General features: G+C 49.7%; 1 protein-coding gene across 2 annotated transcripts in view; it reads left to right on the forward strand.

Annotated features, from left to right (window-relative positions):
• Nucleotides 1-22830, forward strand: part of SLC22A15 (solute carrier family 22 member 15) — a 107735-nt gene that overhangs the window by 446 nt on the left and 84459 nt on the right. The window contains exon 2 of one of the 2 annotated variants that reach the window (XM_086950415.1): nt 1842-2000. In XM_086950415.1, coding sequence (XP_086806541.1) covers nt 1914-2000 — 87 coding nt within the window. In that variant the 5' untranslated portion in view covers nt 1842-1913. Of the gene's footprint in view, nt 1-509; nt 2001-22830 lie in introns of those variants that run through there. The other variant, XM_086950414.1, reaches the window with a different exon arrangement.

Below are 22830 nucleotides of genomic sequence, written 5' to 3' on the forward strand. Positions count from 1 at the left end.
CCCCAGGGCAGTGCCAGAGGCTACTGCCTATACCTGCCCACACCTGGACAGTGACAGGTACTAAAGATTCATCCCATCCCCAGAGCAGGGGCATTCAGACCACCTGAGCCCTGCCCAGCTGCTCCTGCACCACAGCCCCACTGCAGGGCACTGCCAGAGGCCACTGCCCATACCTGCCCACCTCAGGGCACTTAGGGGCAGTGACAGGTACTCAAGGCTCATCCCAGCCCCACTGTAGGGGCATTCAGACCACCTGTGCCCTATCCAGCTGCCCCTGAATCCCCTGACCCAGTACAGGGCAGTGCCAGAGATTACTGCCCATACCTGCCCACCCCAGGGCAGTGCCAGAGGCTACTGCCTATACCTGCCCACACCTGGACAGTGACAGGTACTAAAGATTCATCCCATCCCCAGAGCAGGGGCATTCAGACCACCAGTGCCCTGTCCAGCTGCCCCTGCACCACAGCCCCACTGCAGGGCACTGCCCATACCTGCCCACCTCAGGGCACTTGGGGGCAGTGACAGGTACTCAACGCTCACCCCAGCCCCACTGTAGGGGCATTCAGACCGCCTGTGCCCTATCCAGCTGCCCCTGAATCCCCTGACCCAGTACAGGGCAGTGCCAGAGATTACTGCCCATACCTGTCCACCCCAGGCACTTAGGGGCATTGACAGGTACTCAAGGCTCATCCCATTCCCACTACAGGGCCATTCAGACTACCAGTGCCCTGGTCCAACTGCTCCTGAATCCCCAACCCCACTACAGATATTTACAGGGCAGTGCCGCCATAGGTAACTGCCCCATACCTGCCCACCTCAGAGCACTTAGGGGCATTGACTGGTACTAAAGGCTCTTCCCTTCCCCACTGCAGGGACATTCAGACCACAAGTGCCCGGCTCCAGCTGCCCCTGCATCACCAGCCCCACTACAGGACAGTGCCAGAGGCTCCTGCCCATATCTGCCCACTGCAGGGCAGTAGGGGCATTGATAGGTACTACGAGTACATTCCATCCTCACTGCTGGCACATTCAGTCCCTCAGTGTCCTGGTCCAACTGCCCCTGCATCACTAGCCCCATACTGGGCAGTACCACATGCTGATGGTCCATACCTGCCCACTGCAGGGCAGTTAAGGACATTGACAGATACTACAAGTGCATCCCATCCTTACTGCTGGCACATTCAGTCCCTCAGTGTCCTGGTCCAGCTGCCCCTGCATCACCAGCCCCATTCCAGGCCCTTACTGGGCAGTATTAGATGCTTATGGCTCATACCTGCTCACCTCAGATCATGTAAGGGCACTGATAGGTACTAAAGACTCATTCCATCTTCACTGCAGGGTCATTCGCGCCACTTAAGCTCTGGTCCTGCTGCCTCCACAAAACTATCTCCCATCATAGCGTTCAGTCCTCGCAATCTGCCGCCCAGCCTTACCCTACAGACTGCGGGCCATTCGAATAGAGCCAGAGGCCCTCATCCCAGGCCAGACTATAGTGGCACTGGAAGCTTTACTGACCCAGCCCCATTGCCACCATCCTACCAGCACCTCATCTACCCATTCACCATCAGAGCCTGTTTCCCATGCTCCCTCTGTAGTACCAGTCTCCAGGGTGGTTTCCAAAGGTGCCCCACCGGTGCTCCTGTACTGCCTCAGTGATTTGACCCTTATTCAGGGCAGAAAGATTCAGCTTCTTAGGCTGCCTCTGGATAGCTGACCTTCTATACTGCCCAAAGTTGCAATTTCACCACATGGCTTTTAACAATCTTGCAATGTGGGGTGGCACTGGGCCTCCGTCTTGCATTGTCCCGTGTTGCTAATGCCAGTAGTTCATGTCCATTAAGGGTGTCTGTGATGGACTGCTGCCCGGGAGTGCCCTCCATTAGAGCACAGCTGTAAATCCTTTCTTCTGCACCATGGACGTGGAGGAGGCTCTGAAGCTGGTGGGCGAGATGGGCGGATACCAGTGGTACCTGTGCTTCCTGCTGGCGGTGCTCCTGCAGGTGAGTGCACTGCATGTGATGTCACTTCCACACGGTGCCAGGGTCTCTCCCAGCACATTAGCATGATGAGATGAAATGTTCATGGGACTATGTGCTAAAGCGCTTGCATCCACAGCTGTTGACTCCTGCTCAATGGGCCTCCTGTTTGATTGTTATAGTAACCGTGTGTATAGTGGAAACTCAGACATATTTTAAAAGAGTTGGTGTGGCCATTTTGGAGTTGTTTTGGTTGCATGCACAATTTATTCATGAATATCCACTCTGTGTCACGTGTGAGCAGCGAGCTGTTAGTAACACAAACTGCTTTTTACGCTCTTTCTTGTGGTCCTCTGTTCGTTACATTTGTCAATCAGATAAAACTGTATACCCATTGTATTATTTCCCAGATAAATTAACTTGTGCCACTGATCAGCGGCCGGTGTGTCGATTGACTGGGAGCTTCTCTCTAACCTGGCAACACCGCTCGGGTTGGAGAGAGCGTCAGTGCGCATGACTGTTTGGCTGGCCAGATCGTCATGCACGCTGAATAGCAGTGCAACCACTCCTCCACCAACCTGTCGTCCGCCCCAAGCTTCAGCTCCAAGAGCAAAAATAGAACAATACTAAACAATGGTTTAATATCATTTTATTTGTCATTTTTTGGGATTCTGGCAGGTGGGGTGACTCTCCTCCATCATAACGGAGGAGCCACTTCTGCTGTGAAATTGATTATATTACAAATTATTTACAAAAGGTAACGGAACAGTAGTGTGGGCTATATGGGCTGCACCAGTAAATGATGCAAAAACAGAGTGGGCTAAAGAACAGTGATGGATTAAATTCAGATCTTTTGACTGGGTGTGAGTGTTTGATTAATTCAGATGCTCCGTCCATCACCACCCCCTTTTGTACCGCTTTTGGCCGCCATAAGTGTGGCAGGGTATGCTCAGACGTGAGTCCCTTGCTCACTTTGCCACTGGATTCAAGCAAGCCGGGCTGAAGACGTCTGGAATGCCAGAAACCGGTCCTCGGAAGCTTGTTTCTGGTCCAGGGAAGGCATGGCTTGGCAGTTCGGGCTGGACTGTTCCCATGAGGCACAGGGTCGGACTGATTTGCATATAGCCATGTCTGAACTGGGGTGGCAGAGAGGGCTAAAGAACGGTGATGGATTAAACCCAGATCTTTTGACTGGGTGTGAGTGTTTGATTGATTCAGATGCTCCGTCCATCACCACCCCCTTTTGTACCGCTTTTGGCCGCCATAAGTGTGGCAGGGTATGCTCAGAAGTGAGTCCCTTGCTCACTTTGCCACTGGATTCAAGCAAGCCGGGCTGAAGATGGCTGGAATGCCAGAAACCGGTCCTCGGAAGCTTGTTTCTGGTCCAGGGAAGGCATGGCTTGGCAGTTCGGGCTGGACTGTTCCCATGAGGCACAGGGTCAGACTGATTTGCATATAGCCATGTCTGAACTGGGGTGGCAGAGAGGGCTAAAGAACGGTGATGGATTAAACCCACATCTGTTGACTGGGTGTGAGTGTTTGATTGGTTCAGATGCTTTGTCCATCACCACCCTCTTTTGTACCGCTCCAGTAAATAAGTCCTCAAAATCTAATACAGCGCAAAGGTGCTCACACTTGACTTGACCTCACTACTGAGCGGTCAAATTTCAGAGAAAACTCATTTCTCTTCTAATAGCAAATATAGTATCAAGGAGCCACTAATATCTAAAGCAATTCAAATGTCGCGTACAATATAATCTTTTAAATCCTGGCATTAATAAATCATATGTAGATAGGAGTCTTGATAGTTCTTGAATTCAGTTATGTTGCTTTTATTTTCGCAATTAGAAGAATGAATACATGCATCAGCCCAGCCAACGCGCTTCGTTTGTAAAAGGTATACCATTCCATGTTGAGCACAGTACACCTGCACTCTGATGCTTTTTGCTCCTTATGACTGTGTTACTGTTTGAGAGAAATCTTATATTGTGTGGATAGCGAAGGAAAAGGCAACATACATCTTTGTGTGGGACTGTGTTCTGGTGCCTGTCATCACTCTCACCAGTGTGCATATCCGTGCCCGGTCTCTGATTCGTGCTCATGTCCACGGTCTAGGTGTGTAAGTCACTGTATATGTCCCACTGTGCACATCAGTGTTGTTACCTTAGTGAGCATTTCAGTGTCTCAGTTCCAGTGTGCACATCATTGCCATCTTGTCTTAGTGTGCACATCAGTATTTCTGTCCAAGTGTGCACATCATCATCCTTCTGTATCAGTGAGCATGTCCGTTTCTGTTTTACCTGGTATATCAGTGTCTCTGTCCCAGTGTGCACATTCTTGTCATCCTGTTTCAGTGAGCAGGTCAGTGTCTGTCCTACCAGGTATATCAGTGTCTCTGTCCCAGTGTGCACATCATTGATGTCTTGTCTCTGTGAGCATGTCAGTGTCTCTGTCCCAGTGTGCACCTCCTGATCATACTGTCTCAGGGAGCATGTCAGTGTTTCTGTCTCAGTGTGCACATCCGTATCATCCTGTCTCAGGGACATGTCAGTGTCTCAGTCCCAGGTGCACAACCTTTTTCGTCCAGTCTCAGTCAGCGCCACCTGCCTGTCCCAACGGACATATCATTTTTATCCGATCCCAGGGTCCAATTTTGGCACGCTGAGCCCATCAGTTTGATCCCTTCCCAGTATGAATGTCTGTCTCCTTCGCAGTGTTGCTGTCCATGCCAACTCGCCCAACACCAATGCTTGTCTGTCCATACTCAGTGCAACTGATTTCTGATCTAGTGTCTGTGTATTTGATGTACCGGAGAGGACTTTTTTCTGCCATTCCATATGTCTTCCAATCCATGCCTATCTTGAGATGGTGACAGAAATCTCTCTTTAGGACAGAAGAAAGTGTTGGAGTTTAGACGACGCAAGCGTCTTTACTTACTGGAAATGGCCACGATAGGGCACATCTCTGTTACTTGGAGAAAATGCTCTTTGCTCTCCAGGTTGAGACAAGCCCCCAGTTCATGAACTGATAAAAGCATTGAATAGAATGCCTGGGTAAAAATGATACAATAACCCATTTCTTCTTTGTGTGGCCAATGCCGGTGGGTTTGCAGGAAAGTAGTGCGCCCTATGTATTTGGTGTCTTCGTATTTTGTACCTGGGATTTCTTATTGAGGACTCCGCTAGGAGTATTCCTCACAGAGTGGTATATTTTGAACATGCTGCGTAGTCTGATTGGCCAAGTATTTAATTAGTGACTTCGAACACTGTAAGAAGTTAGCCTGGTATATTCTGTCCACTAATGTACGTGGGCACCCTGCACCAGTCCAGATAACCCTTATGGTGATTTAAGAGGTCTCAGACAACCGTAGAAAGATATCCAAGTGGTAGCTGTGGATAGCAGCCTTTAGGCTTAGTCTTGAAGGAGTGTAAAGCAGCTTGTTTTACCAGAATACAATCTTATACTATAGATTAAATGAAAAGGTACCACAGAAAGTATGTATAAGAATCTATATTTATTACAGAACACACTCTGGTACTTTGCATTATCTCCTACATGGAGATAGACACAACTCACACAATACTTTAACAAAGAAATCACAGTAAATAACACTGATACACACAGGGCCCCATGGGGGGACCAAACCATATACCAAGAAAGTTGTATAAGAACCACAACTCGAGCCAGGACAATGTCGAGAGGACATAGAATTGCTGGGGACTCAGACTCACCCATGGTAAGTTGATAGGGACCCCACGGAGAGCTCGTGCAAAGTGAGAAAACGACCACGTGCTCTGCACAAGTCTATGGACTCCGCCAACCTTGGACTCAAGCAACTGGTGAACACCCCCACCCACTACACCGGCCACACGCTCGACCCCATCTTCTCCTCCAGCAAGCACATCTCCTTCAGCCACTCAACCAGACTACACTGGACAGACCACAGCTGCGTCCACTTCAACTTCCGGAGAACCACGACCCACCACCACCCGCAACAGGTTCCCCGCAGAAGCTGGAGTAAGATCACCACCGACCAGCTCACCACCGCCCTTAGCCAGAACCCGCCCACCAACACGACGGACCCCAACGAAGCAGCCCGGAACCTCACACAGTGGCTCATCAACTGCACCGACGAACTCTCACCACTGAAGAGTCCTCCCAGCAGACCCGGCAGCAGGAAAACCTTGTGGTTCACCAACAAACTCAAAAACACCCTCGAGAAAGCCTGGTGCCACGACCAGAGAGCAGATCACATGACCGCCCTCAAGAACGCCACCTGCAAACTCCACCAGCTGATCCGCACCACCAAGAAGACAACATTCAAAGAACGACTGGACAACACCCACAACAGCAAGGAACTCTTCAGCATCGTCAAAGAGCTTTCCAACCCCAGCGCCGGCAACAATGACATCACACCCTCGCAAGACCTTTGCGACTCCCTCGCCTCGTTCTTCCACTGCAAGATCGCCGACATACACAACAGCTTCGGCGCACTGACCATGGACCCATCCACCGAAGGTAGGTCGCCCCCCTCCACCACCCTCTGCTCCTGGACCCCGGTCAGCACCGAAGACACCACCCGCCTGATGGATACCATCCACTCCGGCTCCCCTACCGACCCCTGCCCACACCACATCTTCAACAAAGCCGACTCCATCATCGCACCCCAACTCCGGAACATCATCAACAGCTCCTTCGCTTCCGCCATCTTCCCGGAGAGTTGGAAACATGCAGAGTTGAGCGCCCTCCTGAAGAAACCCACCGCGGACCCCACGGACCTGAAGAACTTTCGGCCAATCTCGCTCCTCCCCTTTCCAGCCAAAGTCATCGAGAAGACCGTCAACAGACAACTCTCCGCCTTCCTCGAGACCAACGGATCCCTCGACCCCTCTCAATCCAGGTTCCGAGCGAACCACAGCACCGAGACTGCCCTCATCGCAGCCACCAATGACATCAGGTCCCTGCTCGACAACGGGGAAACAGCTGCCCTCATCCTCCTGGACCTCTCAGCAGCCTTCGACACGGTATGCCACCGCACCCTGACACAGCGCCTCAGCGACCCCGTGAACCAAGGAGCGGCCCTGGAGTGGATCATCTCGTTCCTCGACGGAAGAACCCAGAGAGTCCGCCTCCCCCAGTTCCGATCCACGGCCACCAAAGTCATCTGCGGCGTTCTGCAGGCTCCTCACTCAGCTCCACCCTCTTCAACGTCTACATAAGCCCTCTTGCAGCCATCGCACCCCAAAACAACCTCAACATCATCTCCTACGCCGACGACACCCAGCTGATCCTCTCCCTCACCAACGACCCCGCCACTGCCAAAGCCAACCTCCAGGAAGGAATGAAAGACGTTGCGGAATGGATGAAGATCAGCCGTCTGAAACTGAACTCAGTCAAGACGGAAGTCCTCATCCTCGGACCATCTCCCTCCGCCTGGGACGACTCCTGGTGGCCCCCTGCCCTGGGCACCGCACCCAAGCCAACGGACCACGTACGCAACCTAGGCTTCATCCTGGACTCCTCCCTCACAATGAGCAAGCAAGTCAACGCCATCTTGTCATCCTGCTTCAACACCCTGCGCATGCTCCGAAAGATCTTCCGTTGGATACCTACCAAAACCAGGAAGACGGTCACCCAGGCCCTCGTCACCAGCCGTCTGGACTACGGAAACACCCTCTACGCTGGAACCACATCCAAACTCCAGAAAAGACTCCAACGCATTCAGAACGCCTCAGCACGACTCATCCTGGACATCCCTTGCCACAGCCACACCTCTGCCCACCTGAAAGACCTTCACTGGCTCCCCGTCAACTCCTCACCCACGCACACAAGGATCTCCACGACATGGGCCCGAAGTACCTCAATAGCCGCCTCACATTCTACACATCCACCCGCCAGCTCTGATCCACCAGCCTCGCCCTCGCCTCCGTCCCACGGATCCGCAAATCCACCATAGGAGGAAGATTCTTCTCCTACCTGGCAGCCAAGACATGGAACTCACTCCCCACTCACCTACGGCTGACCCTGGACCACCTCTCCTTCAGGAAACAACTCAAGACCTGGCTGTTCGAGCAGTAGCGCCCCCCCTGCCCCCCTCAGCGCCTTGAGACCCTAATGGGTGAGTAGCGCGCTTTACAAATTCTGTGGATTGATTGATTATGTGCAAGTCACAATGGGAATTTTAAAGATTAGGGACCCTTCCTAGTGGACCCTGAAGAAACCTCGTGGATGAGAAAAGGTTGGAGAGCCACCGCACCCGTGTATATCGTGGTACCCCATGGAGGCCGGGTGCATAGGTGTGAAGTGGCGTCGGAAACCGCAGTCAAACCCAATTGAGGACTTCGGAAAAGTACCGCTGCTGGAAGAGGAGAAAGTGTCCAGAGGAATCCAAACCTGGATTCTTGACGAGAAATACCTAAAGCAGAGGGGACAGAGTCTATGTCACTCAGGGGTGACTAGGAGACTTGGAAGATGAATGCCCTCCGACGTTGGGTGCTTCAGGAAGAATGGCGGGGACCTTCACTCTGCAGCTGCGTGGACCAGGCAACGCTGAGGATGACCAGGACCTGGATACCAGCTGACCCACGAAGGAGGTTGAGTGCCAAGGGTCGGTGTCTGGCATGAGCACCAACAAGCCTTGGCAAATGCAAGCCTCGCAGGAAATCAAGAAGGTGCACAGTTGGGACCAGCAAGGTCCAGGAGACACACCACAAGCAGCACAGTCAGGGCAGGCCTGGAGCACTCAGTGGAGCCCAAGGAAAACAAAGGGGACCCTCAAATGAACCCACAGGCTGGAGGTACAGGAGTCACAAGAGGACCTAGAGCACCTCACCAGCAGAAGCAGGCCAAGGTGCCCACAACGCGGTGTGGCTAAAGATCTTGGTGGAAGAAGCTGCCGGAGGTTGGGGCCACTTGGAGCCCAATGCACTTCTCCCAAAGTTGCCAACAAGCATATGCACTTGTAAAAGTACGCGGTGCATAGGGGTTAGGTTAATGCAGTCCTCACAAGGGACTCTGACCTCAGACTTGGTGAGAGGGCAGCTCAGGCCTCGGGAGACTCCGATAACCACCACCTTTGTTGTTGAACCCTTCGGAGTCCCGCAGGAGCTCGGGATCAGCAGACCAGTCAGCAGTGTTTAGCTGCCTGCAAATGCAGGGAAGTGACTCCTTCTCTTCAAGGGAGATTATCTTCAAGTGTCTTGGATGCTCCACAGGTCCTGAAAACGGATCCTGTATGGTGCACAGGCACAGACTATGCAGCAGACTGAAAGGGAGACGAAGTCTGGCCCAAACGAAGTCCAGAGTCCCAGACAATAGAAGTGCAGTGGTTTGAGTTTTGACTCTTGTCCACAATGAATCTAGGGAACCTACACCCAGGTAAGCCCTTAAGTACCCAGAGGAAAGGGGTTGGAAGATTCAGGAGACCGTCCCATGGGGAGGGTAAGGACAGGGGGGAGGCTACTCCCATATCCTTTGTCCAGTGCTGCACCAGAGCGGGAGCCAACTGCTCCCAGAACTGGTTTGAGCTGGACTATGCACAGGGACATCAAATGTGCCCCTCATGCAGACTTTCAGTCACTTGTAAGCACACTCACCCAGCCCTAATACACTAAATCGTGTCTGGGAGGTGTTCACACCTCCCTGTGACAGGATGTCCATTGTTCTGCTTCCTCCTGCTCAAACTTGGCTCAGCAGCAGGACGGCAAAAATGTCTCTCTGGTCGGCAGCAACCATTGTGTGCTGTCTGGGTCAAGAAGGCTGGTACCGGGAACACCGAGAGCCTACAGAAGGCTCTTCTAGTGCTTGGAATCATACCTCCCACGCCGTTTACGGTGTAAGGGTATGATTCCAAAATGTGTGTTACCAAACATGATCGGATTCGTTGCATCCATTTTCCAGATGGTCATCGTGCGGTCACGCGATGCCCCTCTATATAGTATATAGTTTCACTGACAACCTGGGAGAAGGGACTCCCTAGGCTGCAGGGGTGTCCTGCTCATGCAGTTGCACCCTCTCACTTAGAACCAAGCACCCTGCTCTCAGGGTTGGAAAACCCTGCTAGATGGGTGACTTATAGGTTATAAGTGAAGTGACCCGTAGATATAGTAGACCTATATCTTTAGTAAGTGGTGCATGCAACAACTTGCACAGGCTGCAATGGCAGGCCTGTACTTCCATTTTGAATGGTCTCTCATGGGTGGCACAGTACATGCTGCAGCCGAAGGGAGAACTCTGGGGTTCTTATGCCCTTGGTACATGTGTACCATATACTAGGGACTGACAAGGGTACCTCAGTGTCCAATGTGGGATGTACCTAGGTACATAACACAGCAGTTTAAGGTTAAAGCAGATAGACTGGGGTCCTGATAAGCAGAATCCCAGTCAGACTAGTCCAAAACAGCATCACATCAAGCAAGAAGTGGGGTTAACCATAAGAAGCAGATCCTACTTTCCTGCAAACATGTACTAAAAGCAAAATATTTACTGCCCCTTTACATGTTGAGCATTAATAGAAAGCCATGTCCTCGACGAACAAGTGCTCTCCGGCGGCCAGTTTTAACAGATGGAGAAGACGCATTTTAACTTTCCAGTGTGTTACTCTTAGGAAAGTGCAGTATTTTTATTTCATGCCGAAGGAGTTCAAATGTATGATTTCCTGTTGGGTGAGACTATTGTTAGGACAGTGATGTTTGCAGAGCTTTATGGTTGGCACTTGAAAACAAGCACTGCTCAATAAAACCCGGACATCCCTTAGACCACTGCCAGTTTTAGAGGACCTGGGCCGTTTGTTGGTGGTTTGGCACTGGTTCTTAGTTTGATGCATTGTCATGAGTCCTTCGCATAAAGTAACAAAGTTCCACGTGTCTCTTTTCAACTTCCAATGAGAGACTATCTAGGACAGAGGAAGAGGGCCGCTGTCAATTTAATGTCCGGACCAGAGGCAAGGATTATGCCTATCTTTCTTCACTTTGTGTTACACCAGCAGTTTCAAAGTTAAACACATCGCTGGGATCGATACCAACACCCAAGCCCCTAGTTAAGAACTTGGGAGTATGGATGGACTCCTCACTTAGCTTTCAGACCCACACAAAGAGAGTGGCAGCTACTTGTGTGGGCCTGCTGAGAGGCCTAAAACCAATCCTGAAGTACTTTGAGCCAACAGTTCGCCAGTTCTTTGTTCAAGCCATGATCATCTCTCGCTTGGACAATGCTAGCGTGCTGCTCCTGGGTGCGAATAAAGCCGAGATCTTGCGACTCCAACGGGTCCAAAATCTGGCAGCGAGAACTCTGATTGGGCTCCCTTGCAGATGCTCTGTCAGAGCAACAATTGGAAGACTACATTAACTCCCGATTGCTTCTCGGATTAAATTCAATGCCCTCGTCATGGCATTTAAAATCCTTAAAACCGGGAGGCCGGTTTCGCTGCGCCCACTGTTGACCTGGTACCTTCCCCGCCGTAGCTTGCGCTCATTGGGGCAACACCTGGTGATGGTACCACGAATCAAACTATGCCATATGGGAGGTTGCTCCTTCCGGGTGTTAGTGGGTAAATTATTGAACTCCTTGCCGGTCCACATTCGTGGAATGGAAAACCTGTTGGCTTTTCGGAAAGCCATTAAAACCCTCCTTTTCTCACTTTCATAGGCTCCCGTCTTTGTCTGGCTATCCTTGAGTACCCGTTTCTTGATCTAGCAGCGCCGGGACGCCTCTTTGCTGGGGCAGCTGTTGCGCTTTACCAAACCCCTAACATAACATAACATAACACAAAAATCACTGTAAAACTTCAAGTCCTGTGAGTCCTTGGGAAGTGTCCATAGTAACCATTAACCAATAACAGCACATTCTGTCCATTGTATATGAATTGCCTCTGCGTCCTTAGAGAATACAAAATTCCCTTCACTACAGCTAGGACATTTCTCAATGAGTCTTTCAGATAAAGCAACATAAATGGCTGAAACAACTTGCAGCTCTAAACTCCGACCTCCGCGTTATTGACTCTACTAAATCTCTGGGTATAACTCTGGACAAATACCTGAGTATGCAAGATCATATCAGTGCAACCACCAGTGGAGCCAACTACCATCTGAATACATTAAGGAAACTGATACCCTTTTTAGGTCTCGCCTGTCAATGTGCATGCGCATTGAGCGGAGCGAGACTATAGGGGCTTAAACAAGGTTTAACTAGCTGGCGATTTACTGGCAATTTGATGCAGTGCATGGGCGCTTGTAGCTCAATGCGCAAGCGCAATGAGTTAAAATGCGCGTGCACAGCATCAAATTGGCAGTTTTCGGCATCTGTTCCCCAGCTTGGTGCCGCCAGCTCCTCCCCTCTCTCTCCCCCCACACAGCCAGGCTCGCATTTCTCCTCCCCCTCCCCAGCTGCCAGCACCTCCCTTCTCTCTCCCTGCAGTTTCACGGCCGCCAGGCTCGCATTTCTCCTCCCCCCTCCCCAGCCGCCAGCACCTCCCCTCTCTCTCCCTGCAGTTTCATGGCCGACAGGCCGTGTCTCCCTTTATTTTACTTGTCTTGTTGTATTTTACAGCACCACCGTTTTCTCTTTATCCGCAGCAGTTGCCCTGCTTCAACTCACGGAGCAGTGTACTGCTATATCTCATCGGAGCAGCATGCCCCGTTTATTTGGCAACAGATCCATGCTCTGTTCGTGACAACAACCATTCTGCTCTGTACCGTACAGTAGAACTACGCTCAGTGAGAAGCATTCACTCCTGCTGTGCATCATACAACATATTTATTCTCCATGTGTATGACATCATGCTCTGCATGTTACCGCAGGTCTGCGCTAGTTGACTGGTAGCAGCGGGCATTTTTAATGTTACAGAGCAGCAGGTTCCTGCTGTGGATCATACAGAATCCGTATGCTTAATTATCCAAGTAGGTTCCCTGCTCCATGGAAACATTTCAGCCAGCTTACTGTAGTGGTAGCATCTCCGAGGCTGCATATTTTTGCGCCCAGTTTCACAGAGGTATAGTTTGACTCCACAGAGAATAAGAGCCTAGCTCCCTGAAATGTTACAAGCACTTTGTTCTGGCCCGTTGCTCTTTATAGATTAGCACCCAACGCCTTTACCTATACACTTTGTATCATACCGCAGCACCGCATGTTATTGGCTACTACGGAATATCATAGCGACCACCTCTGCTTGCACCCTACTTTGTTTCTTTCAGCAGCACTTCACAATTTGTTTCTGCATGCTTCTTTGTGTTGTGCAGTACCTCACGAATTCTGCTTTGTTTCAAATATTAGTGCACTTCTTCATAAACTGCAGCACTCCAGCGCCTGTGTCTATATTTGCTCTGTATAATCGAGCAGCCCCTGCAAACGTGCTTGCATTCATTTTTACGTAAAACAACATCTTGACGCAGAAGGCATCTTCAAAGCTCTGAAGGCTTTAGATAATGTGGGACCACACTTGGTTTATTCAAATCTTGCGTATCCGTTAGAGGCGTTTGAAGTTTACTTTCACTGCTTTCCTTGAAGTGATTGCGGTCCAAAGTTCGTATATCTTGTGGTAAGCCAGGTCATATAATTGTACATTAAACACAAATGGCCTTCCCTTCCCTTCAAATAATACCTTAATTCGGCACTCATCATTGCTTTCTTTGGATAATGAAAACAACTTTCGCTGTTAAATATATTGGACCTCTATCACGTGCTGTGCTGTGTGTTTGAGGGCGAGGCTGTAGCGCAGAAGGTGTCCTGCACTCCGCAGCTTAAGAAACCTGTTTATCTTTAGTGATGATAATAAGGATGAATGTGGTGATTCCTTGCTGTGAAGAAGCCTTAAGCCGCGCGGTCATTTGTTAATATTTCCGACGTTAGCCATTGTGCACGTGAAATCTTCACAGTAGCGTTATAGGTGTCACGTTTGCAAAAAGTTAAAACTATTGGCATTGTAAATGACAAAGCTATTAATTTTGATATTTTCAAGACCAACACATAAAAAAAAATTGTCATTTACAAAACCAATAGCTCCAACTTTTCTAATGCGAGACCTATTGCATTTCCAATGCTTGTTGCCTCTGGATACCTTCTCTTACCTTTTTCCCGACTAGACTACGGGAGTGCTGCACTTGCAGGCTTACCTAGAGCAGGGTTAACACCACTAAAGGCCATACTGAACTACTTTGCCAGGCTTATTACAGGATCCAAAAGCTGCAACCACATGATTCCAGTTCTAAAATATCTGAATTGGTTCCTATTTGAAGTAAAAATCCAGCTGAAGATGGCCTGCATGACTCAAGGCCCTGCCCCATAACACTCAGGCTTACCTGGCCATTAAACTAGAAATATCTGGTGGTTGTTGTTCCCTAAGATGCACCAACTCCCTACTGCTGAAACCACTGAAGTTCAACAAAAAGTAAACTTGCAATAGCTCCTTCTCCGGGCAAGCCCCAAGATTTTGGAACGCACTGCCTCCTGCAATTAGATCTAACCCCTCGACTATCTCTTCAGAAAAGAAGTAATAATGTATCTGATGAATAGATTCCATAAAGGGAAGCTCTATAGCAACTCAGCTTGGCTAACAGTAACACAATGTATTTTCTTTTTTACCCTATCATGATTGTACATTTCCCATTGACTAGTTTCTTGCTGTCATGGATGTCGACAGTCTGAAGGGAAGGAAAAGAGGGTGTGAGGGGGAGGCACTCCGTCATGCACAATTCAGGCGATTCTTTGCAATGTTGGTAGGCCTGCAAGTCCTGCAGCAGACCATCCCAAGACGATGACAGGGGGACCCTGCGGAGCATTCAGACCTCCACGTGACGTAGTGTCGCTGCCTCTGCCCTGCCCCAATTTAAGGTTGGCGCACACCAGTGCTGCATGGGTGGTATGGTATTTGCTTTCCAATGCGTTGCTATAGACCATTTGCCAATGAGAAATCCCAGGTCGATAAATTGATTAGTGTCTCTCTGGGTTTTACATTTTTCATACAGACCCAACAGGACTCCTTCCATGGTAAGTATGTCGGAGCGCACCGTTATTTCAGAAAGAGCGTCAGTGATCTCCATCCATCTAGTAGCCACTACTGGACAATCCCAGAACATGTGAGTCATATCGGGGAGTCGTGCACAACATCTGGGGCAGTGAGTGGAGGAGCCATCCATTTTATGCAAACTGACAGAGGCGAGGTACACTCTGTGCACTATGTTGTGTTGGATGTATTGGAATTTCGAGTTTCAATAGTGTTTGCACAGGTATTGAAGGACTTTATCCCACTCCTTTGCCGCAAACTCATACCCCAAATCCCCTTCCCAGCATCTACGTGTCATTAAAAAGGGGTTGCAGGGGCTATACGCAAGCTCATTGGCGAGCCATGTGACAAGTTTGTGGCCAGTGCCCATGAGACCTCACGGTGAGATGTGCGCTATACAAGAATGTTTGACATTGACATTTGGAGGGTATGGACCATCTGGTGATGCGCTGGCTTTGTGTCCGTTATGTGCTATAAGCTGCCTTGCTCTGCCACCAGAGTCCCATCTGCTAGGAAGTGTTCCACCGGGAGACATGTTCCTCCTGCAAGTGAGCAAATGGCATTAGTGTACCGTCATGGACAAAATTCCCAACACTTTGCACTCCTGCATCAGCCCATGTTCGAACACCCTCCCTTCCAGTGTGTGTGCAGAAGGTCAAAATAGTGTCTAGTCGTATTTTGGGTGAGTATGGAGTATGGCATGTCGTAAGGCGCAAGCCCCGCTTGTAACTGTCGTATGCCACCTGCAACAAGGAGTTAGCCCCTGTGCGGAGTCGCACTTGTGGGAGCAATGTTGTGTCTATCATTTCTCTTGCTTTATTCACCAGCATCAGGCCTATTCCCTCTGTCTGCCGCCCTGGTAGCCTTCGTGCCGACCATTACAGCTGGCTGCCAGATAATAGTTCTTAAAATTTGGTGCCCCTAGTCCTCCCTTGTTTAGTGGTAGCTGCAATATGTGCAATGTGCAGGGCTACTCTTCTCCTGCCTTTGTTCCAAAGGAAGCTGGCAAGAGTTGCATGCAGGGCAGGGAACGTGCTTCTCGTAATATGAATGGGGAGATTGTGAAAAAAATACAATAACCGAGCCAGCATCATCATTTTGGCAAGGGCTACTCGCCCCGGTACAGACAATTGCAGTGTGCTGTACAACTGCTTTTGGGGATGGAGAGAGGAGACGGTGCCTGTGAGGTTACCATCTATAATATCTTAAGTGTTATGATAAATGCGGAAGCCTAGATACCGAAAGGAGTTAGGTTCCCATTCCAAGGTGTGGGAGTCCATCTGTATCACCTAGGGGTTGGCATTCCCATCTCAAGGGGAAGACACATGATTTAGCCCAATTAACAGCAAGGCTAGAGGCTGTGAGAAAGTCTTCGAGGATCTGTTAAATTTCCGCAACCCATTCACAAAAGTCATGTACATATATTAGTACGTCATCTGCATCTAGGGCCGCTACATGGAGCTCATCAGGCAACGGCATCCCCAAGGCCATGCCTTGTAGGTGCAGCTTATGGACCAATGGCTCTATTGCTAACGCATACAGAAGTGGGGAAAGGGGCCATCCTTTTCAGGTTCTCCGGCTCACTGATAGAGGTGATATCAGGTGCCTGGGCAGTAGGGCCAGTGTTAAAAAGGTGAGGTTGACTGAGAAATGGGCCATTAAAGCTGAATCTGGCTAGTTCAGAAACTGGTCCATCCAGTCCACTGTGTTGAAAGCCTTTTCTAGGTCCAACATTAGACAGGCTGCATGTGGATAGCGACGCAAGGCTAACTCCATCACTCTTTATTGCCGCTAAATTTTGCGAGTGGTGGATCTCTCAGGTACAAAACTATTTCGGTCCCTGCGCACCAACTGAGGTAAAAGCTCCATTAATCTTAGGGCTACAATTTTACTGAGTATCTTGTAGTCTGTCCCTATCATTGAGATTGGACGGTAAGATGTTACCACCAAGGGGTCCCTGTTCGGCTTATGCAAGGACACCAGTAGTGATTCTCATAAGGTTGGCGGGAGACATCCCTCTTCTAGAGCAGCCTGATGGAGCTCTGGTAGTTTCGGGGCCAGGAGAGCATTGTAAGCTTTGAGGAACTCAACAGGGAGCTCGTCGTGACTGAGGGGTTTCTTGGTGACAGCACTTCGGATGGTTGCCCTGATCTCTTGGACAGTGTGTGGAGCATTTAATTCTTCCCTTTCGAGGAGGTTGAGGCACGGGAACTCGATATCTACGGGGAAGTCATTGACAGAAGGTTTTCTGTCAAATGGAGGGGGGTCATATGATGCCTGGTAGTGTGTAGTAAAGGCAGTGTGTATATCTGATTGGGTGGTCAGTCAGTAGGCATTGTGTTGCATCCTTAAGCATGGTGATAGGCGGTACAGGGGTTGTGCTGCTGAAAAACCATGCCAGCAGTGGCCTGACTTGTGTCCTTCAACACGCATCTTGGCCTTTCAGGCATGAAAATCCACGCAACTCAATTGGCTTATCAGATGGGCATGCCTCTCAGACGCCTTTGTCAGGGTTGGCCTGGCCTCCGGGTCCTCTCTAGCAGCTCACTTGAGCACTCCCAGAGACATCTAGACTTGCAGATGTCAGCGTGGACCCCGCAACATTCCTGATACTGTTCCCCCAGGCCCCCACCTTCAGTTCCTCCCAGCCCACAAGTCTAGAGGTGGCCGACCCTCAGTTCTCAGTAAAGTAGTGTGTTAGGACCTCACTTGTACTTGCCCTAAAAGCTTGATCTTCCAGTACAGTGGTTTGAAGTCATTAAGTGGGGACAGGGGTGAGGGGCATATCACATTCAAGGCGAACCTTTTGGAAATTGTGGTCCGAAAAGGGTTTTCCGAAATACTCTGCCCCTGTTACCTGTATGTGCAAAGTACTGTGAATACATTTGCACTTCCGCATGACCTGCGGTGCCTGTATGTAAGAGGGGAGCCCACCTTTCAAAAAGGCATGCTGACGCGACTGCGTACCGTGTGAAGTATTTGCTCTAACTTTGCTTATGAAATTGATTGGAATTGCTAGACGCTGTGAATGCAAATGCTTCTAAATTGTTTTAAACTGCACCATTGCACTTTGGCTCACAAACCTACTGCTTGATTGACTCCATTTGCACTTCCCCCCTCGACCTGCGGTGCCTGTATGTAAGAGCGGGTCCGCCTTTCACAAGGTCAGCGGGCCAGTTGTTTTCTGCATGTAGGGGATAAAATAGCATGCTGATGCGTCCGCGCAGCTGCGGTGTCGATGCTCCAAAGACCGGCCTATCTATGCCCGCCAGTGCCTGGAATGTGCCATGCGCCAGCACCCCTGCCTTTTTTCCCCTCCTTGTCTACACTAGGAAACAGCCACTTGCTTACAATAATGGTAAGTGTGTGAATTCCCATTTATGGGTGGGGAAAAGGGACAACCTTCCCTTTCAGTGTAACTCCTGTAACTTTACGTTAATGGTCACGGATACAACTAACACTCCCATAGTCAAACCCTCTCCAAGTCCTAAGAGGGACAACATCGTCATAGATTTAGCCACTGGAGCCCCTTCTACATCAGTGCACTCACCTAAAATTTAAAGAGGGAAAATAAATCCCTCGACCCTGCTGGAAACTTCCTAACCTGTATCTTGCTGAATACTAGATCTCTGATCAATCACAAATATGAGTTTGAATGCCTGATGCAGCCGTCTAACCCTGACCTGGTTTTCCTATCGGAAACCTGGGCTAATAAAACGTCCGAGCCCAACTGGATTACAGCACTACCTGCAGGCTATGAACTGGCCACTGTGGACAGGAAGGGGCATAAGGGCGGTGGCAAAGCAATTACAGATGCTTGGAGTAGAGGCTATGACCGTTAACATTAAAATCACTAACACTTTGTCCTTCCCAGGCCTCAGGGCCGGCTTTAGGGCAGTGCGACTGGTGCAGCCGAACTGGGCGCTAACCTGTGGAGGGGGCGCCACACTCGGGGAGGCGGGGGGGGGGCAGTGTGTTTAGCAATAACTTATGTTCAGAGAGATGAGGGGAACCTATGTCCGGTGGTAGTGAGCGAATCTGAGGAGGCGGTCCTGGGGTTTGGGGGCGCCGAAAATTATTCTCGCACCGGGCGCCACTAGCGCTAAAGCTGGCCCTACCTGGCCTACTCCTCTACCAGCCTCTGGGGCCGAGAGCCCTGTTTACACGATCACAGCAGATAATTATGGAATCATGCCTAGATTCCCCTACCTTAACGATTCTTGGTGATTTTAATTTTCACCTTGAATGCAGAAACATCGCAGATACATCTGTTTTGCTAGATAATATGGCAGGATTTGGGCTGACTCAGATTATCTCAGAACCCACGCACAAGGCCAGTCACACACTGGACTGCATTTTCACAAATAATTCTAACCTTACCCTGGACGAAATACTGCCCCTAACATGGACTGACTATAAGGCCATTTTCTTCAAACTCCCTCGCCCGGAAACAAAGGTGCCACCCCCAAATAGCCGTCTCCTGTTAAGACCTGACCATGGCACAAAATTAAGAAATAAGATCTAGTTGAGGCCCTTGATAGAAACTATCCCCTGCTAGGCCCAGACAACAATAAGCTGCTGATAATCTTGATAGATGGATCAGATCAGCAATTGACCAGTTGGCCCCAGTAAAAGTTCAGAACTAAAACTCATAAAATCAAAGTGTAGTCGACTAAAGCGCACTTGGAGGGCAGACTATAGTGAGCAGGGTAAACCCGCTTACAGATTAGCCGTAGTTGAAAACAAGGAATCAATTAACCCTTTCCTTGCTGCTGTCGGCCATTGGCCGACGGAAGCACTACCTCCCCAGTGCTGCCGTCGGCCAATGGCCGACGTGACCCCGCCCACGCACGAAAACGCCCACACCTCGGCAGAATTACCGCCGCGTGTAACGGGTTAAAAGTGCTAACAAGAATTATTTCACAAACAAAATAGAGGCTGTAAAAAGCTCATTTAGAGAGCTTTTCAACACCGTCACTGCCTTGTCTAACTTTCTGCGTAGAATCAATTTGCAGCAGATCAAGCCTTCTGTAACAAAGTGGCAAACTTTTTCCAGACCAAAGTTCAAACAGTCAACAATGAACTTTCAGGGAGTGCCCTAAACAAAGCCAACATTATGCTAACAGATGACATCATTCCTGAAAACTGTCTCTCCTGCCAATTGTCTGATTCCTCCCCTCTAACGGCGTAGAAATAAAATGACCTGCTATTATCTACTAAATCTGGTTCCCCTACAGACCCCCGTCCTTCCGCTGCACTCTGTCTGGCCTCGGACAGGGTTAGTACCCATTTGTCTCCACTCCTGAACAACGTGATCCTGTCAGGGAACTTTCCTGGCTCGTGGAAGAAAGCCTGCATCAGGCCCATTCTGAAGAAACCCTCTTCAAACCCCACCAAAGTAAAACATGACCAGCCTATATCCTGGCTTCCGCTCATGGCTAAGATTTTAGAAAAATTAATCAATCAAGAACTGGAGAGGTGTGAAGAGTTGTGGTGCAGTGGCCAGGGTAGCTGACTTCGGAGCACAGGGTTCACTGTTCGATCCCCGGCTCCGGCGGCAGCTCAGCTCGCACCATGTGACTCTGGGCAATAGCTCACTTAATTTCCACGACGGCCCCCAGCGCCTTGAGACCTGTAAGGGCGAGTAATTTGCGCTTTACAAATATGGATTTTACATTTACAGGAACTAACCGGTTACCTAGAGTCCAACAACCTCTTAGACTCCACCCAACATGGCTTTAGACCACGTTACTCCACAGAATCAGCCTTCGTTATGGCCACTGAGGAGATACGCAGACCGCTGGACTGTGGGGGGAGAGCTGTCATTATCCTACCTGATTTCTTAGCAGCGTTTGATACGGTCAACCATCTGGTATTAACGCAGAGGCTGAAGGCAATAGTATTTAAAGAGACCGCTCTAACCCTCCTCCCCTCTTTTCTTACCTTCAGGGAACAGAGGGTGTGCTGGGATAATTTTAAATCAGAGGTGTTCTCCCTCCCACGCCGAGTCCCACAAGGTTCAGCATTGTCACCGACTCTGTTTATCATCTACGTTACTCTTCTGGCTAAGTGGCTCAAAGCTCACGGTTTCTCATCGGTCTCCTGTGCCGACGACACTCAGATAGTTATATCTATTTCCTCGTGTGCAGAAACTGGCTAGGAGATTTCACAACTGTCTGAAGCACATCATGTTGTGGATGCATCTGAATTACCTCAAACTGACAACAGATAAAACGGAGGTCGTCGAATTTGGGAAAAGACCATTCCTGTGGAACCATTCATGGTTGCCAGCAGAGGCAGGCGGTTGCCCGGTCCGTCTGCAAAGGCCAGAAACTTAGGAGTTATGTTCGATGATCAGCTACATTTTGCAGGTCAGATCAACCTCCTGACTTCCTCCTGTTTCTTTGTCCTAAATATCCTGCGCAAAAATGTGCCTTTTTTCCCCCAGGATCTCAGGAAGCCTGTAGTAGTCACATGAATTCTGTCTAGAATTGTCTACTTGTACGCGCTTTTTCTGGGCATCGGCAAGCGCTAACTAGTAAAACTGTAGTCTCTACAGAATGCTGCAGCACGGTGCTGCTCAACATCCCTAAATACCACTCTATTTCTAACAGCGTCAGGGAGCTCCATTGGCTTCTGGTCCTGCAACGCACTGAACTCAAGGCTCTGCGCATGGTGCATAAAGCACTATATGGCGAGGGTTCGTCTGACATGCAGAAACTCTTCCTTTGGTACCTCCTGTGACAGGACCTTAGATCAGCCAACGTAGGACTAGTTCAGGTCCCCGAAGGTCAAAAGGCCAGATGGGCGAGAAGTCTTTCCCATCGGGCAGCAAAGCTCTTGAATGCGTGGCAGGTCTGCGCTAGGCTACAAACGAACAGATTCCTGTTTAGGAAAATGCTGAAGGACTGGTTATTCCCCTCAGAATAAAATGGAACATTCCCCTCCCTCGAACAGCTCACGTTATATGCCACACTTAGCGCCCAGACACCTCCACATTTGCACGCTCTACAAATGTTTTACTTACTTACTTACAGAGAGTGCGGTCCAGGTGTACGTGAAGCTCATGCAGGGCCGGGACACAGCTCTCTGTTTCTTTAAAAAAAAAAAACTTTATTAATGAGTTTGGCGCCCGCTTCATGTACACCGCGCTCTGTTTACCTTTTATCCTCTATGCCCAGTCTGCACAAACCTACAGGACAAACCTACCACGCTCACCGATGTTTTGTGCAGCTTTGTCAAACAAGCCTTTCCCACAGGTCGGTCACTTCGCCCTCAGCTACACAGGCCACGTCACCGGCTCTATAACATGAGTGTGTGTTTGGGGCCAGGGCCACATTGGGGCCAGTGTTTGGACATGGCAACACTGTAGCATCGAGCAACATGTCAACTAGGGATTTTTGTAATTATCACTTCAAAGTACTCACTCCAACTCTAGCTTTTCACAGTGACAGGCTCACAATGGGAACCCACCCACACAGGTGCCTTCACTGCCTAGGTTTGGTTTTCAGACTTTCTTGAGCCCTTCCCTTTCTGATCTCCCACACGCTGCTTTCTCATCAGAATGTTTTTTTTGTTCAACACCTCATGACTCTAACGTTGGCACTTTTTGTGCCAAGCCATGCTTGCGGAAGAGCTGTGGCAGGCGTCCAGGAGCTGTGTGGGACAGGGCGGATGCAGTGAGTGCTTCAGTCTTGTCTCTTAGTGAGGCTGATGGCAGGTGACTCCTCTGAGCTGTGCATGAAGGATTTTTGAGTTATCACTTCAAAGCACTCTCTCGAAATCTACCTTGTCACAGTGTTAGGCTCACAACGGGCCCACACAGGTGCCTTTGCTGCCTAGATTTGGTTTTCAGAC

The sequence above is a fragment of the Lissotriton vulgaris genome, unplaced genomic scaffold, assembly GCF_964263255.1.
Source record: "Lissotriton vulgaris unplaced genomic scaffold, aLisVul1.2 SCAFFOLD_2637, whole genome shotgun sequence".
In the NCBI taxonomy this organism is placed as follows: domain Eukaryota; kingdom Metazoa; phylum Chordata; class Amphibia; order Caudata; family Salamandridae; genus Lissotriton; species Lissotriton vulgaris.